The sequence below is a fragment of the Lepidochelys kempii genome, chromosome 12 (assembly GCF_965140265.1).
Source record: "Lepidochelys kempii isolate rLepKem1 chromosome 12, rLepKem1.hap2, whole genome shotgun sequence".
NCBI lineage: Eukaryota > Metazoa > Chordata > Testudines > Cheloniidae > Lepidochelys > Lepidochelys kempii.
In genome coordinates, this window is record NC_133267.1 from 17,928,373 (window position 1) to 17,943,133 (window position 14,761).

Sequence of the window (14,761 nt, forward strand, 5' to 3'; positions counted from 1 at the left end):
GGTTTGATGTCTCATATTGGCCACTCAAAATTAAGATATAATGAATACTTCTGAAAATTTGGACCTAAGACTTGCTCAAGTCACACAGAGGGTCAGAGCCAAGAAGAGGACCCAGAAATCCTAGTTCTTAGTTCTCTGCTCTGATTCCTACCTCCTCTATTTCCCTTACATAGTACCCCTAATACTACATATAGCATTCTTGATTGTACCAGATTCATAAATCCGCCTAGACTTGAATGTAAATACTTGCATGGGTAAGGTGAATAGGATGTACATTTTCTGTGGCTCTATAGAAATCTTCACAAGCTTTACATTGACTTTTATAAGAGACACATTTAGTTATATAAGTGCTTTATCTAGAATTACACAGGACTGTCTACTCTAACCTTTAGACTAATTACACTCAGAAATTGCTGCAATACTGCCATACATAAAAACATTTGCCACAAGAACTTTGTCCTTTGCATAGAAGTTCCTTCAACAGGACAAGCCAAACTCTTCTAACTCACATGATAGGGTAAGCTTCACTTTTTTATGTGTGCACTATAAATATAAAGTTTGAATGATTGTGAGATTATTCTGCAATAAACTGCATATTATATATGATAGTATAATGGTATCAAACTTTTTTCCAGATTCATGTTCCATTGAGTTTTACTATGCAGACATAGATTAGGAAGAAAAATGACATAACTTTGTCAGTTATGAAAATACTCTATTTCATGAAAAGCTATATTATAAGTAACAATGTAAATGAAAACAGATCATACACTGTGCAATGCTTCCACCTTATTTCTTTTGAAGTGCAACCTTTAACTATTTTGTACCCATTGCTACTCTGAGTAATTAATTCCTCTCATTAATAGAAAGGACAACAAGTCAAATTTTTTATATGCAGTAATGTATACTATCAAATAGGGACACCTTATTACTAGACTGTGGTAGATTTAACTGAGTATGTCTTTTGAAATGATAATTACAGCTGATAGTTTTATTTTACATATATATATATATATATAAAATAAAGTAAAATAAAACTAAGTGTACATTTTACTTTAGGATGCAAGACTTTATATTGTTGAAAAATCTTTTGAGAAAAGTGCACACAATGAAACAGTTTCATGCTGGATGAAGTTAGCTGTTCCCTGGGGCTCACTGTAGACCGTCACATATGATACTATTTTTTATTAAAGTTATTGCAATGTGAGCTCCCTATCCAGCCCCAGAACCTTTCTGCAGGTGCTATCTTTATTCTACAGGTGCATTTCTTCCTTAGTGGGTGCAGAGCCATTCCACAACAGCCACCAAAGCTCCAGCCCGTACAGGCTAGTCCCAGCAACCTATGATATCACAGCTTTATAAACTCCACCGTATTATAATATGCATATAAAGACACTTTATTCCAAAACAAAACTGTCTTTCTTCCTCTACTAATGAGAGTTTCCCAACCCCCACCCTACACAATCATACATCCTGATCTTCCTAATACCTATCTCACTGTAACTCTCAATTCTCCTCTCCTGCGTTAGATGCTAAGGTGCTTTTCCGCTCTTCCATTTACCCAGTCAGGCTCCTCTTGATGGACATGATCCTCACCTTGCTTTCATTAGGTGTCCCCTTACTAACACACCCAAACACTCCCAGTTTCTTTTCCCCAGGCAAAACCCCAATCTGTCAGTGAACTTTTTTTTTTTGTTTTTTAAAAACTGTGTTACTAGTCTGCATCCTACTGATCTTTGCACACATTATTGAAGCCTGGACTACACTATGAAGTTAGGCCGATGCAAGGCAGCTTGTGGTCAAACTCGTTGTGCATGTGTCTTCACTGAAATGTAGCTCCTGCCAATATAAGTGTCCCCTTATGCCTATTTTAGAAACACCACCTCCCTAAGCAGCACAGAGCCAAGGTCGATGTATCTACGTCAATGCAGTGTGAGTGTAGATGCTGCATTACATATGTCGATCATTGCTGTCCTCCAGCACCTGTCCCTCAATACCCCACACTGACAGCTCTGGTTACCATTGTGAACGCTACTGCCCAGGGGTTACCGAGATCAGAAGCCGCCCTCCCCCCTTTAAGACCTGTGAATTTTTGAAATTCCTTTTCCCAATTGCTTGGCTTGGCAAGCACACCTAGCAACTCTCCATTGTTCAGTGCAACTGCCCCGCTGACCATGCCAGCGACCTGCTCCAGACGTGCTCCACTTCGGAGTAGACAGGAGGCATCGGATCCCTTGGGCCCGTGGGGAGAAGAGGCTGTACAAGCACAGCACCAAACCAGCTGCAGAAATGTGGACATGGACAAGAAGATTGCTCAGGGGAAACCAGAGAAGGAGTAGGACAGGAACCACCAGCAGCGCTGTGTCAAAGCCAAGGAGCTGTGGCAGGCATATCAGGCGGCCAGGGAGGCTAACAATCAATCTGGTGATGAGCAGCTTGCCATACTTGGTGGAGATCCCATCACCGCCCCCAGCAGCACCCGTGGATACCTCAGAGGAGCATAAGTCACAGGCTCCTGCCGTCAACAGCGAGGAAGAGTATGAGGGACAGGCGATCGGGGGATCCAGGTGCACAGCAAGCCAGCACCTATTTTTGACTCCACCGCAGTCCAGTCAGTTGAGCACAGGCAAGCCCGATCCAAGGGAAAGCACCTCGAGTACGTCAGTGGTTTAATGTTAAATAACAACAAGGATGCCCCCCTCCTCAAAGTAGCACATCTTTTTATGTATTGATTTACTCATGCTACAAGAGGTAGTGGTACAACCAAGAGAGGTAGAGTTCTTTCCTTTTCATTCCCCTCCAGAGTTAGGCTGGTGGGGGGGGGGGGGAAGAGCATGCAGAGCAGTTTGTGTACGTGCACAGGGATGTCCTGTGAATCCTCAAGAGATCTCAATGAAACTTTCATAGAGGTATTCCACAATCCTCTGCTGAAGGGTTTCTAGGGAGGGTTGCCTTATTTCTGTCACTCAGTGATAACTTCAGCAGGACCATTGCAGTACACAGTCTAGCCACATACGGACCTGGGTGGCTTTCGGATCCCAGCCGCAGCTCTCTGCCTTTGTTACCCTCAGGTGTGAGATATCAGGTAAAATCACCACCGCTTGTGGAAAATGGTGCCAAGTATTCAGTGCCATTGCCCTATACTACTATAATCATGCAATTGAGCAATTCCCGCCTCGTTTCCCCAGCCCCTGGAGGTCCATGCTCACGTTGGCTGGTGCTGTAACTGATGCCAGGCACAAGCTATACCAAGCAGATGTGAGAATGCAGTGCTTAAAACTTTCAGGTAACCGTAGCAGGGTGAGACTCACCAGTGTGGCGCCTCCTGCTGGTCGTCTTAGGAATTAGCTCTTTCCAGCCTTCGGTGCGCCTTCTGCAGGCTGGTGTCTCACCTACCACTGGCCCCGTGTCCCTCCCGAACCCCGGTGCTCTTTTCCTCAAGGTTCTGCCCCCTGGCAGTGCCCCCACACTCTGGGTCTCCCCTCCCAGGGGAACCCCCAACCCTCTAAACCCACCTTGTCTCAGTGGCTACTGCCAGTCATCATCAAGCCCCCGCTCACTGTGGCAGACTGCAGTATAATGGCCACTCATCACTGGCAAGGGGTTAGGACCGGCTGCCTTTGCCTGTCCTCAGGCTGCCCCTCTGCAGCCTCAGTACCTTTTGGCCTTAAACAAGGCCTGCAGCCTGGGGGTTTACCAGGCTGGAGCTCCCCAGCTCCATTTGCTCTTCCCCAGCACTAGCTCCACTTTAGGTACCTCGCACCCAAACAACTAGCTCTTCCCACTCCAGGGCTAGAGTGAGACTCCTACAGCTCCTGGCCCTCAGCCCTCTTATAGGGCCAGCTGTGGCCTGATTGGGGCATGGCCCCAGCTGTGGCTGCTTCCCCCAGTCAGCCAAGCTGTTCCCAGCCACAGCCCTCTCCAGGTTTTCTTTTACTATTGGCTCTTCCAGGGCTGTTTTAACCCCTTCAGGGCTGGAGTGGGGTGACCACCCCACTACAGGAGCATTAAAGACAATAACAGCTTCACATACCATGGCCAGGTAGAGCACACTACAACAACACCACATGCTACTCTGGCTCACTATGAAAATGGTCTTTCAAAGCCTCCCTGAGCTGCATAGCTCTGTGTTGTGCTCTTCTAATACCCCTTATATCTGGCTGTTCAAATTCAGCAGAGAACTGCTCCACCTCAGCAGAAGCTTTCCCCCTTTTGCTGCACAGATATTATGCAGGACACAGCAGGCAGCTATAACCATTTGGATATTTTTCTCACTGAGGTCCAATGACTGGATGTGGAAGCTGTGGTATGTACATGATCCTGGAGGGGGCACCTGGTAAGAGTTTTGTCTGCATGAAATGCCGTCTGATAGAGCTGATGGAGGAAAAGATCAGAGGTTTGGAGATGCAGGTGGAAAGTCTGGTAGAGTTTAGGAAGGGGTTTGAGCAGATTATGGAGCAAAGACATGAGGTATCTGAAGGGAAAAGCTCAGACTTGCAGATGGAAGCAGGACTAGGGAATTTTGAGGGGAGACTGGGTGAGGAAAGTGGTCAGTGGAAGCATGTGACTAAAAGAACTAGGCAGAGGAAAAGACGGGCTAGTGAAGGAGAAATAGAGCTTCAGAATAGGTTTGCAGAGTTGGAAAATGAAGAAGGGGCTCAGCAGGTAGTCACTGAAGGTGACAGGGCAAGGAAGAAGAGAAGAGCGGTTAGTCCTATAGGAAAAGGGGAAGAGTTAATGGAGATTACACCAAATATGAGCCCCAGGAGGATACAGGATGGGTTAAAAAGGATTACAAGGGAGAATGGGAATGGAAAAAACTTGCAGCCAGAGGGAACAGGGGATAGACTGGAGAATAGCACCGTCACTAGGAAAAGGCAGGTCTATGTGATTGGGGACTCTTTATTGAGAAGAATAGATAGGCCTGTAACCAGAGCTGATCCAGAAAATAGGAGGGTGTGCTGTCTTCCAGGTGCTAAGATACGGGATGTAGACCTGAGGTTAAAAAGGATTCTAAAGGGAGCGGGAAAGAATCCCCTAATTATCCTTCATGTGGGAACAAATGATACGGCTAGATTCTCACTGGAAAGTATTAAGGGAGACTATGTTAGGCTGGGGAGGACGCTTAAGGAAATTGAGGCTCAGGTGATCTTTAGTGGGATTTTGCCTGTTCCTAGAGAAGGGCAACAAAGGTGTGACAAGATTATGACTATCAATAGATGGCTTAGGCAGTGGTGCTATAAGGAGGGCTTTGGGATGTATGGCCATTGGGAGGCATTCATGGATAGAGGACAGTTCTCTCGGGATGGACTTCATCTGAGTAGGGAAGGAAATAGACTTCTAGGATGGAGGCTGGCACAACTGATTAAGAGAGCTTTAAACTAGGAATTTGGGGGAGATGGTTGGGAGATGTCCAGGTAATCTCCACGCCAGAATTTAGCATAGAGTGGAAAGAAAATGAAGTAAGAGTGGATACAGCTGTAGGTAGGAGGAAGGGCAGTGTAGATACAAGTCTAATAGGTTATACTGGTAGTAAAATAACCGTGCCTAATAGGGTACAGAATGTTAGTGAGGCCAAACAGCAAAAATTAAGATGTTTGTACACTAATGCAAGGAGCCTAGGTAACAAAATGGAGGAACTAGAGTTACTGGTGCAGGAAGTGAAACCAGATATTATAGGTATAACAGAGACCTGGTGGAATAGTAGTCATGACTGGGCTACAGGTATTAAAGGGTATGTGCTGTTTAGGAAAGACCGAAATAAAGGTAAAGGTGGTGGAGTAGCACTGTATATCAATGATGAGATAGAATGTAAAGAAATAAGAAGCGATGAAATGGATATGACTGAGTCTGTCTGGGCAATAATTAAATTGGGGAAGAAAACTATTAGAGCCTCCCCTAGGATAGTGCTTGGGGTGTGCTATAGACCACCGGGATCTAATTTGGATATGGATAGAGCCCTTTTTAATGTTTTTAATAAAGTAAATACTAATGGAAACTGTGTGATCATGGGAGACTTTAACTTCCCAGATATAGACTGGAGGATGAGTGTTAGTAATAATAATAGGGCTCAGATTTTCCTAGATGCGATAGCTGATGGATTCCTTCAACAAGTAGTTGCTGAACCGACTAGAGGGGATGCCATTTTAGATCTGGTCTTGGCGAGTAATGAGCATCTCATAGAGGAAATGGTTGTAGGGGATAATCTTGGCTCAAGTGATCATGAGCTAATTCAGTTCAAACTGAATGGAAGGATTAACAAAAATAAATCTGCAACTAGGGTTTTTGATTTCAAAAGGGCTGACTTTCAAAAATTAAGGAAATTAGTTAGGGAAGTGGATTGGACTGAAGAATTTATGGGTTTAAAGGTAGAGGAGGCCTGGGATTATTTTAAATTAAAGCTGCAGAAGCTATCGGAAGCCTGCATCCCAAGAAAGGGGAAAAAATTCATAGGCAGGAGTTGTAGACCAAGCTGGATGAGCAAGCATCTTAGAGAGGTAATTAAGAAAAAGCAGAAAGCATATAGGGAGTGGAAGAAGGGAGGGATCAGTAAGGAAAGCTACCTTATTGAGGTCAGAATATGTAGGGATAAAGTGAGACAGGCTAAAAGTCAAGTAGAGTTGGACCTTGCAAAGGGAATTAAAACCAATAGTAAAAGGTTCTATAGTCATATAAATAGGAAAAAAACAAAGAAAGAAGAAGTGGGACCGCTAAAAACTGAGGATGGAGTGGAGGTCAAGGATAATCTAGGCATGGCCCAATATCTAAACAAATACTTTGCCTCAGTCTTTAATAAGACTAAAGAGGATCTTAGGGATAATGGTAGCATGATAAATGGGAATGAGGATATGGAGGTAGACATCACCATATCTGAGGTAGAAGCGAAACTCAAACAGCTTAATGGGGCTAAATCGGGGGGCCCAGATAATCTTCATCCAAGAATATTAAAAGAATTGGCACAAGAAATTGCAAGCCCATTAGCAAGAATTTTTAATGAATCTGTAAATTCAGGGGTTGTACCATATGATTGGAGAATTGCTAACATAGTTCCTATTTTTAAGAAAGGGAAAAAAAGTGATCCAAGTAATTATAGGCCTGTTAGTTTGACATCTGTAGTATGCAAGGTCTTGGAAAAAATTTTGAAGGAGAAGGTAGTTAAGGACATTGAAGTCAATGGTAAATGGGACAAAATACAACATGGTTTTACAAAAGGTAGATCGTGCCAAACCAACCTGATTTCCTTCTTTGAGAGAGTAACAGATTTTTTAGATAAAGGAAACGCAGTGGATCTAATTTATTTAGATTTTAGTAAGGCGTTTGATACTGTGCCACATAGGGAATTATTAGTTAAATTGGATAAGATGGGCATCAATAGGAAAATTGAAAGGTGGATAGGGAATTGGTTAAAGGGGAGACTACAACGGGTCCTACTGAAAGGTGAACTGTCAAGTTGGAGGGAGGTTACCAGTGGAGTTCCTCAAGGATCAGTTTTGGGACCAATCTTATTTAATCTTTTTATTACTGACCTGGGCACAAAAAGTGGGAGTGTGCTAATAAAGTTTGCAGATGATACAAAGCTGGGAGGTATTGCTAATTTAGAGAAGGACAGGGATACCCTACAGGAGGATCTGGATGACCTTGTAAACTGGAGTAATAGGAATAGGATGAAATTTAATAGTGAGAAGTGTAAGGTCATGCATTTAGGGATTAATAACAAGAATTTTAGTTATAAGCTAGGGACGCATCAACTAGAAGTAACGGAGGAGGAAAAGGACCTTGGAGTATTGGTTGATCATAGGTTGACTATGAGCTGCCAATGTGATATGGCTGTGAAAAAAGCTAATGTCGTCTTGGGATGCATCAGGAGAGGTATTTCCAGTAGGGATAAGGAGGTTTTAGTACCGTTATATAAGGCACTGGTGAGACCTCACCTGGAATACTGTGTGCAGTTCTGGTCTCCCATGTTTAAGAAGGATGAATTCAAACTGGAACAGGTACAGAGAAGGGCTACTAGGATGATCCGAGGAATGGAAAACTTGTCTTATGAAAGGAGACTCAGGGAGCTTGGCTTGTTTAGCCTAACTAAAAGAAGGTTGAGGGGAGATATGATTGCTCTCTATAAATATATCAGAGGGATAAATACCAGAGAGGGAGAGGAATTATTTAAACTCAATACCAATGTGGACACAAGAACAAATGGATATAAACTGGCCACTAGGAAATTTAGATTAGAAATTAGACGAAGGTTTCTAACCATCAGAGGAGTGAAGTTTTGGAATAGCCTTCCGAGGGAAGTAGTGGGGGCAAAAGATCTATCTTGCTTTAAGATTAAACTCGATAAGTTTATGGAGGAGATGGTATGATGGGATAACATGGTTTTGGTAATTAAATATTCATGGTAAATAGGCCCAATGGCCTGTGATGGGTTTTTAGATGGGGTAAGATCCAAGTTACCCGGGAAAGAATTTTCTGTAGTATCTGGCTGATGAATCTTGCCCATATGCTCAGGGTTTAGCTGATCGCCATATTTGGGGTCGGGAAGGAATTTTCCTCCAGGGCAGATTGGAAGGCCCTGGAGGTTTTTCGCCTTCCTCTGTAGCATGGGGCACGGGTCACTTGCTGGAGGATTCTCTGCTCCTTGAGGTCTTCAAACTACAATTTGAGGACTTCAATAGCACAGATATAGGTGTGAGGTCTTTTTTAGGAGTGGTGGGTGAAATTCTGTGGCCTGCATTGTGCAGGAGGTCAGACTAGATGATCATAATGGTCCCTTCTGACCTAAATATCTATGAATCTATGAATCTATGAATGCCAGTGACCCTTCAAACAACCAAAGGCACATTCAACTGTCATTGTGCACCTGGTAGTTGAATCTTTTCTCAGTGCTGTCGAGGTAACCAGTGTACAGCGTCACGAGCAAGGGGTAGGCTGGGTCACCCAGGATCACTACTGGCATTTCAACTTTGCCAATGGTAATCTGCTGATTGGGAAAGAAAGTCCCTGCCTGCAGCTTTCTGAACAGTCCTGTACTGTATTCTAAAAGTGCAAGCATCATGCACCTTTCCTGAGCAGCCGACACGGAGGTGAGTGAAGCATCCCTGGAGATCCACCAGCACTCGCGTAAGCATAGAAATGTGGCACTTTCTGTTGATTTACTCTGAGGCAAAGTGATCTGGTGCCAAAATAGGTATATGCGTGCCATCTATCTCTCCACCATAGTTTGGGAACCCCATTGCTGCAAATCCATCCACTATGTCCTGCACATTGCTGAGAGGTCACAGTCCTATGTAGCAGGAAGCGATTAATAGTCCTGCACATTTGCATGACAGTGGAGTCAGCAGTCAGTTTTCAGAAATTGAGAGAGGTAAATAGTGGTGTCCCTCAAGAGTCTGTACTGGGACCAGTACTGTTCCACATATTCATAAATCATCTGGAAAATGGGATCAACAGTGAGATTAGATTTTGCAAAATTTGCAGATGATACAAAACTACTCAACATATTTAAGTCCCAGGCAGACTGTTAAGATTTACAAAGGGATCTCATAAAACTGGGTGACTGGGCAACAAAATGGCAGATGAAATTCAATGTTGATAAATACAAAAGTAATGCACATTGGAAAACATAACCCCAACTATACATATAAAATGATGGGGTCTAAATTAGCTGTTACCACTCAAGAAAGAGATTTTGGCATCATTGTGGATAGTTCTCTGAAAACATCCACTCAATGTGCAGCAACAGTCAAAAAAGGTAACAGAATGTTGTGAATCGTTAGGAAAGGGATAGATAATAAGATAGAAAATATCATATTGCCTCTATATAAATCCATGGTATGCCCACATCTTGAATACTGCATGCAGATCTGGTCGCCCCCATTTCAAAAAAGATAATTGGAATTGGGAAAGGTACAGAAAGGGCAACAAAAATGATTAGCTTTCATATGAGGAGAGATTAATAAGACTGGGACTTTTCAGCTTGGAAAAGAGACAACAAACGGGGTATATGATAGAGGTCTAGAAAATCATTACTGGTGTGGAGAAAGTAAATAAGGAAGTGTTATTTACTCCTCCTCAGAACAGAAGAATGAGGGGTCACCAAATGAATTAATAGGCAGCAGGTTTAAAACAAACAAAAGGAAATATTTTTTCACACAGTGCACAGTCAAACTGTGGAAGTCTTTGCCAGAGGATATTGTGAAGGCCAAGACTATAACAGGGTTCAAAAAAGAACTAGGTAAGTTCATGGAGGATAGGTCCATCAATGGCTATTAGCCAGGAAGGAAAGGGATGCAAAACCATGCTCTGAAGTGTCCCTAGCCTCTGTGTGCCAGAAGCTGGGAATGGGCGACAGAGGATGGATCACTTGATGACTACCTGTTCTGTTCATTCCCTCTGAAGCACCTGGCATTGGCCACTGTTGGAAGACAGGATACTGGGCTAAGTAGACCATTGGTCTGACCCAGTGTGGCCATTCTTATGTTCTCTGCTTACCCAGGATATCAGCTAAGAGGCCTCCCTCCTAAGTTCAGGCTGAATGCTAATACTTAGGCCCTTAAACATATACTCAGCCGTAGGGATGTGAGCTTTAATCATCACTTTAATCAGATGATTATCTGGCCCACAGAGAATGCCTAAAGGAAGGTGAGGTAGGATCTGGTATAAAGCATTTATTGTCATGAATTTGGAACAACCTCGTTATGCACAAGCGATGAAGCCATGTAAAGTTATGCAGGTCATTCTAGATGACTGATCACATGGATGCACTGTCTACTCTCTATGTAAAGGAACAAAGCTGAATAGTCTGATCATCAGATTATTTGTCTCAATACAGAGAGACTTCACATTTTCCAAATGTGGCAAAAGTTTCACATATTTCTGAGCATCTTGACATATATCATCAAGGCCCCACAAATCATAAGAATATCATCAAACAGGAGATTTTGAATGTCAAGTTATTCAATGCATGCATCATAAAATAACTGCACTGAATTCTAAAATTCATCTGTCTGAATGTCTCTAACACTAGATGGTTGCATTGGAAACGTAAAAAGTTATTTTTCACATGTTGTCTGTATTAAATACCTGCAATCATTCCTCTGTCCTCACCCAAAGGATCTGTTTTTTTTCTATATCCAGCTTGACTGAAATACTGCCAGTTGGCTGTGCAAGCTCAGTACGTGGAACACATGCCAAGAATTGCTGGTAGTCCATTCCTGACAAAAAGAATGAGTTTAAGACCTTATAGAGATTTCCAGTTGTGTGTGTGTGATTCTTTCACAGTAATTGCATTGCGCAATATTCTAGGAATATTTGCTAGTGAATCTCAGATTTCAATATCTCCATTCAAATATGAAAGAGGGGTCATGGTGAAAAGGGGAGAGTAAGAATTAGCAGCCCAACAAGAAAAACTTTAGTCTGACCAGATATGAAACTGGGTCCAATGGGAATGCACCGGGGGGGGGGGGGGCGGCACCTCCGGCCCTGGGGCCATAGAACGTGCCCCTCCAAAAGCCATACAATTTTTATTCCTGCGCATGCCCCAGCTTTGGCCTGGAAGTGGATGGAGGAAGAAGTTCAGAACTAGCAACCCAAGAGGAGGAACATCAAGGGTGTACTGCACACCCAATCTTGAATTTGATTTTTATGTGAAAATTTGAACACTAGAAATACATCACAAAAATCTGACGCAAACTAACTTCTTTGGAGGACACAGGAAATGCCCATGGAAAATCAGCATAGCTCCATTCCTTGACACCCAACTGAGGATCTGGCCCTAAAAGTTGGTGTTCTGTATCCTACCAGATCAGCTTTTTAGCAAACTGTTGATGGGATATAAGTGTTTCTTAAGCACAGTTTAACTGAATGAAAAAGCTGTGGTAATGGAAAAGGCTTCAGGCTCACTTACCTTTGCTGTGTTTTTGTAATATTTGTTTTTCTTTTCTTTTCTATTTTAGAAAAGAAAGAGTTGTGGTACTAACAGAAAATGCCAAGTAAGAAGAGTAAATGTTTTTCTGGCCCCAAAAATAATTCAGCCAAAGAGAAAAATGTAGAAGGTAATGGAGTGATCGGCCTCACTTACGTAAGTAACAATTTATTGAGTTAAACTACATTACAGCCATGTATAGTGGCCCAAATTCTATTTTTCACTCATCCAGTCTGAAGGTACTTCAAAAGGAGCTTTCAGTGCCACTTTACACTGGCAGGAGCATTTCTCTTCTATGTAGATCATATGAAGTTTTTCTTGTCTGCAAAGTAAATATGGTATATTAATTGTCTAAAATAGTTCCAGTTTATGACTTTTAAGAAAGGTCACAGTTTGGGGAGGAAGACAATCTTAGCGCCTAATCTTGCATCCCACACTCAGGCAAAGCTCCTGATTGTCTTGGTAAGAAATACAGGATGGGCCCATTTAAAAAGTGCTTAATATTGTACCAAGAAACAGCATTTGCACAGCTGATCCTCCAGCTTACTGACTGCTTCTTTTCTTCATGACTGGCTACTAAAAGACACCAAAGGGGCAGGATGTGTTCCCTGCCCCCACCGCAGATAAGGACTGAATCCCCACGCTGTCAAATCTCACAGGGGCTAAAAAAGAAATACCTTTTTGCTTTTTCTATGTGTCGTCTCTGAAAGAGGATTCAATATAGGTGTGACTAACTCCAGCACTACAGTCACCAATAGGATCCTGCACTGGAGGGGAGCCCGGTTGCTGGGCTACAAAGAGGGTCTGTAGTGGAGTTAATTTGCTCTTTATGCATAAAAAGGTTAAGCATTCTCGATGGACACCTTCTAGCTTTTGCTTCAGGAGGAATGTTTGGGGTGATGTTTCCTTAACAGAATTGGGGAAGGAATGTTGGTGCCAGAAGGTTCCCTGCAGGTTGCAAGCGGCAGTTGGACTGAGCAGTTGGAGAGCGAGAGGTCTGTGTAATAGTAATGACAGGCAGGACTTCCCTCAATGTGGAGAGAAACAGATGATGATGAAAATGAGCTGAAGGAGAAAGGGAGTACCAGAGAAAATATAAAGAAGAGATTAAAAACACAAAATTTGAAGGGAAAGGAACAAGAAAGACCCCAAGAAAACAGATAAGTGCCTTGTGTTGCACCTGCTAGGGATGTCCAGCTTGGCCCTAATTTTCTGAGCACTTACATTTCCCACTGACATCAGCTGGAGTTGAGGGTGCTCAGCACTTGAGGCCTCTGGTGGCTAAAGGGAACAAGAACTCCCCAATAACTGTAGTGATAGCCTATAAAGGAAAATGTTACAAGGCTGGGGGTAGCTATCTGGAGGGAATGGGGAGCTTGTCGCATGGGACACACACAAGTCTTTTGTTAGTTTTACTTTAAAATTTTCCCATTTAACAACTCCCATTTAAAAAATGTTTTCCCTTACAGAGGAGACTTCTGCTTTTGCTCGTTTACATGTGACCTGAGAGCAGGCTACGAAAAAGACTGGGGCTACAGAATAAAGAGGGAATAAAAAGAAGCCACTAGTTTCCACCTACTCTGATTCATAGATTCCAACAGTAAAGAGACTAAAGACAAGGCAGGAAGGAGAGCCTGGATAGGGATGAGTAGTCTTGACACCAGGTTCCCAAAGGATGTCCTTTGTGCCCCAAGTATAAGGCTCCCTGTAAAATATATTATGAAATAAGAGGTGGAGCAAAGAGGAGACAACCTGTGTAACGGTAATAATAATAATTATAATAATTTTATTATGCTCCATTAAATTATCATGATTGCTTATGACCCCAAGGAGCTATTCCAACAGCCAGGGATTGCTGTGGTCATGCCCCTTTTCTCCTGGTTACACCTCTCCTCTGGCCACAGGGAGGTGGGAGCTACTACAATGACTAGGTGACACCCTAGGACACCCCCTATGCAGGAAGAGTCCTCCAGTAGCTGGCTCAGAGCAGTGTCACATCAGTGGCACAGCATACAGTAGCGTCCGTGTAGGATTGGATCTGGCTTTATATATTCCCTTAGTGAATCCACATTTAACTAATGTTTTTAACCCATACCTAACCATGTTTTCAAAATCCTTCAGTATATTTGTTACTTTTCTTTGGATACGCTCCATTTTATTAATATCTCTGTGGTAATTCAGATGCAGCTTCATTAGTGCTGTATCTGCCAACATCTCATATAAAATACCTCCTCTGATACAGCCTGTGCTTTCTCTGGAACTGTATTTCACTGTAGAGTAACATTCAATTTACTGGCTATTATTTTGCCCAAATCTTTGTCTGAAGTATTGCTGTCTAACTAGCATTCTTCCATATTAATTATTGCACAGGCATTTTATTCTTAGGTAAAAAAGTGGCCAAATCCCAAGAGGTGTTGCTCCCTTGCTAAACACCTGCAATTCCCACTGTGGTCCACAGTACTTGCAGATAGTTAGCACGTGCTCGGCACATCTCAGGATTTTCACCTTAGCATTTGTCTTTACTGAACCAAATCTATTAATTTCTGTCTACTTCAGTAACTTTTTAAGCTCAAGTTATATATTTGCATTGTCTTACATTGCCTCTCCTCCTTATGTTGTATTATCCCATAGAAATTTGGTTAGAATATTAAAGTATTGTACATAAAAAAAATGGCAGATATAGACACTTATTTTTGCACATTGTATCTCTGTTAAAACAACTCTGCAGCTGCTGTCTTTTTATTAATAGGGCAAATTGCCTTGTGAAAAGCAGTGTACTTCTGAATGCAGACATAGTTCTTTAGTATCTTATACAAAAGTTCCTTGTGGCTGTTTAGA

At 42.6% G+C, this 14,761-nt stretch overlaps 1 protein-coding gene across 8 annotated transcripts in view; it reads left to right on the forward strand.

The window, feature by feature from the left end:
* The first annotated feature begins 447 nt into the window (after window positions 1-447).
* The window catches only part of ABCC12 (ATP binding cassette subfamily C member 12), a 127,496-nt gene continuing 113,182 nt past the window's right edge, over window positions 448-14,761 (forward strand). For 7 of the 8 annotated variants that reach the window (XR_012154481.1, XR_012154482.1, XM_073307712.1 and 4 more), the window contains exons 1-2: window positions 448-517; window positions 11,955-12,079. Coding sequence is in view for 5 of the 8 variants with exons in the window: in XM_073307712.1 (XP_073163813.1) it covers window positions 11,984-12,079 (96 nt within the window). In the remaining 3 variants the exon portion in view is untranslated. Of the gene's footprint in view, window positions 518-11,954; window positions 12,080-14,761 lie in introns of those variants that run through there. The other variant, XM_073307715.1, reaches the window with a different exon arrangement.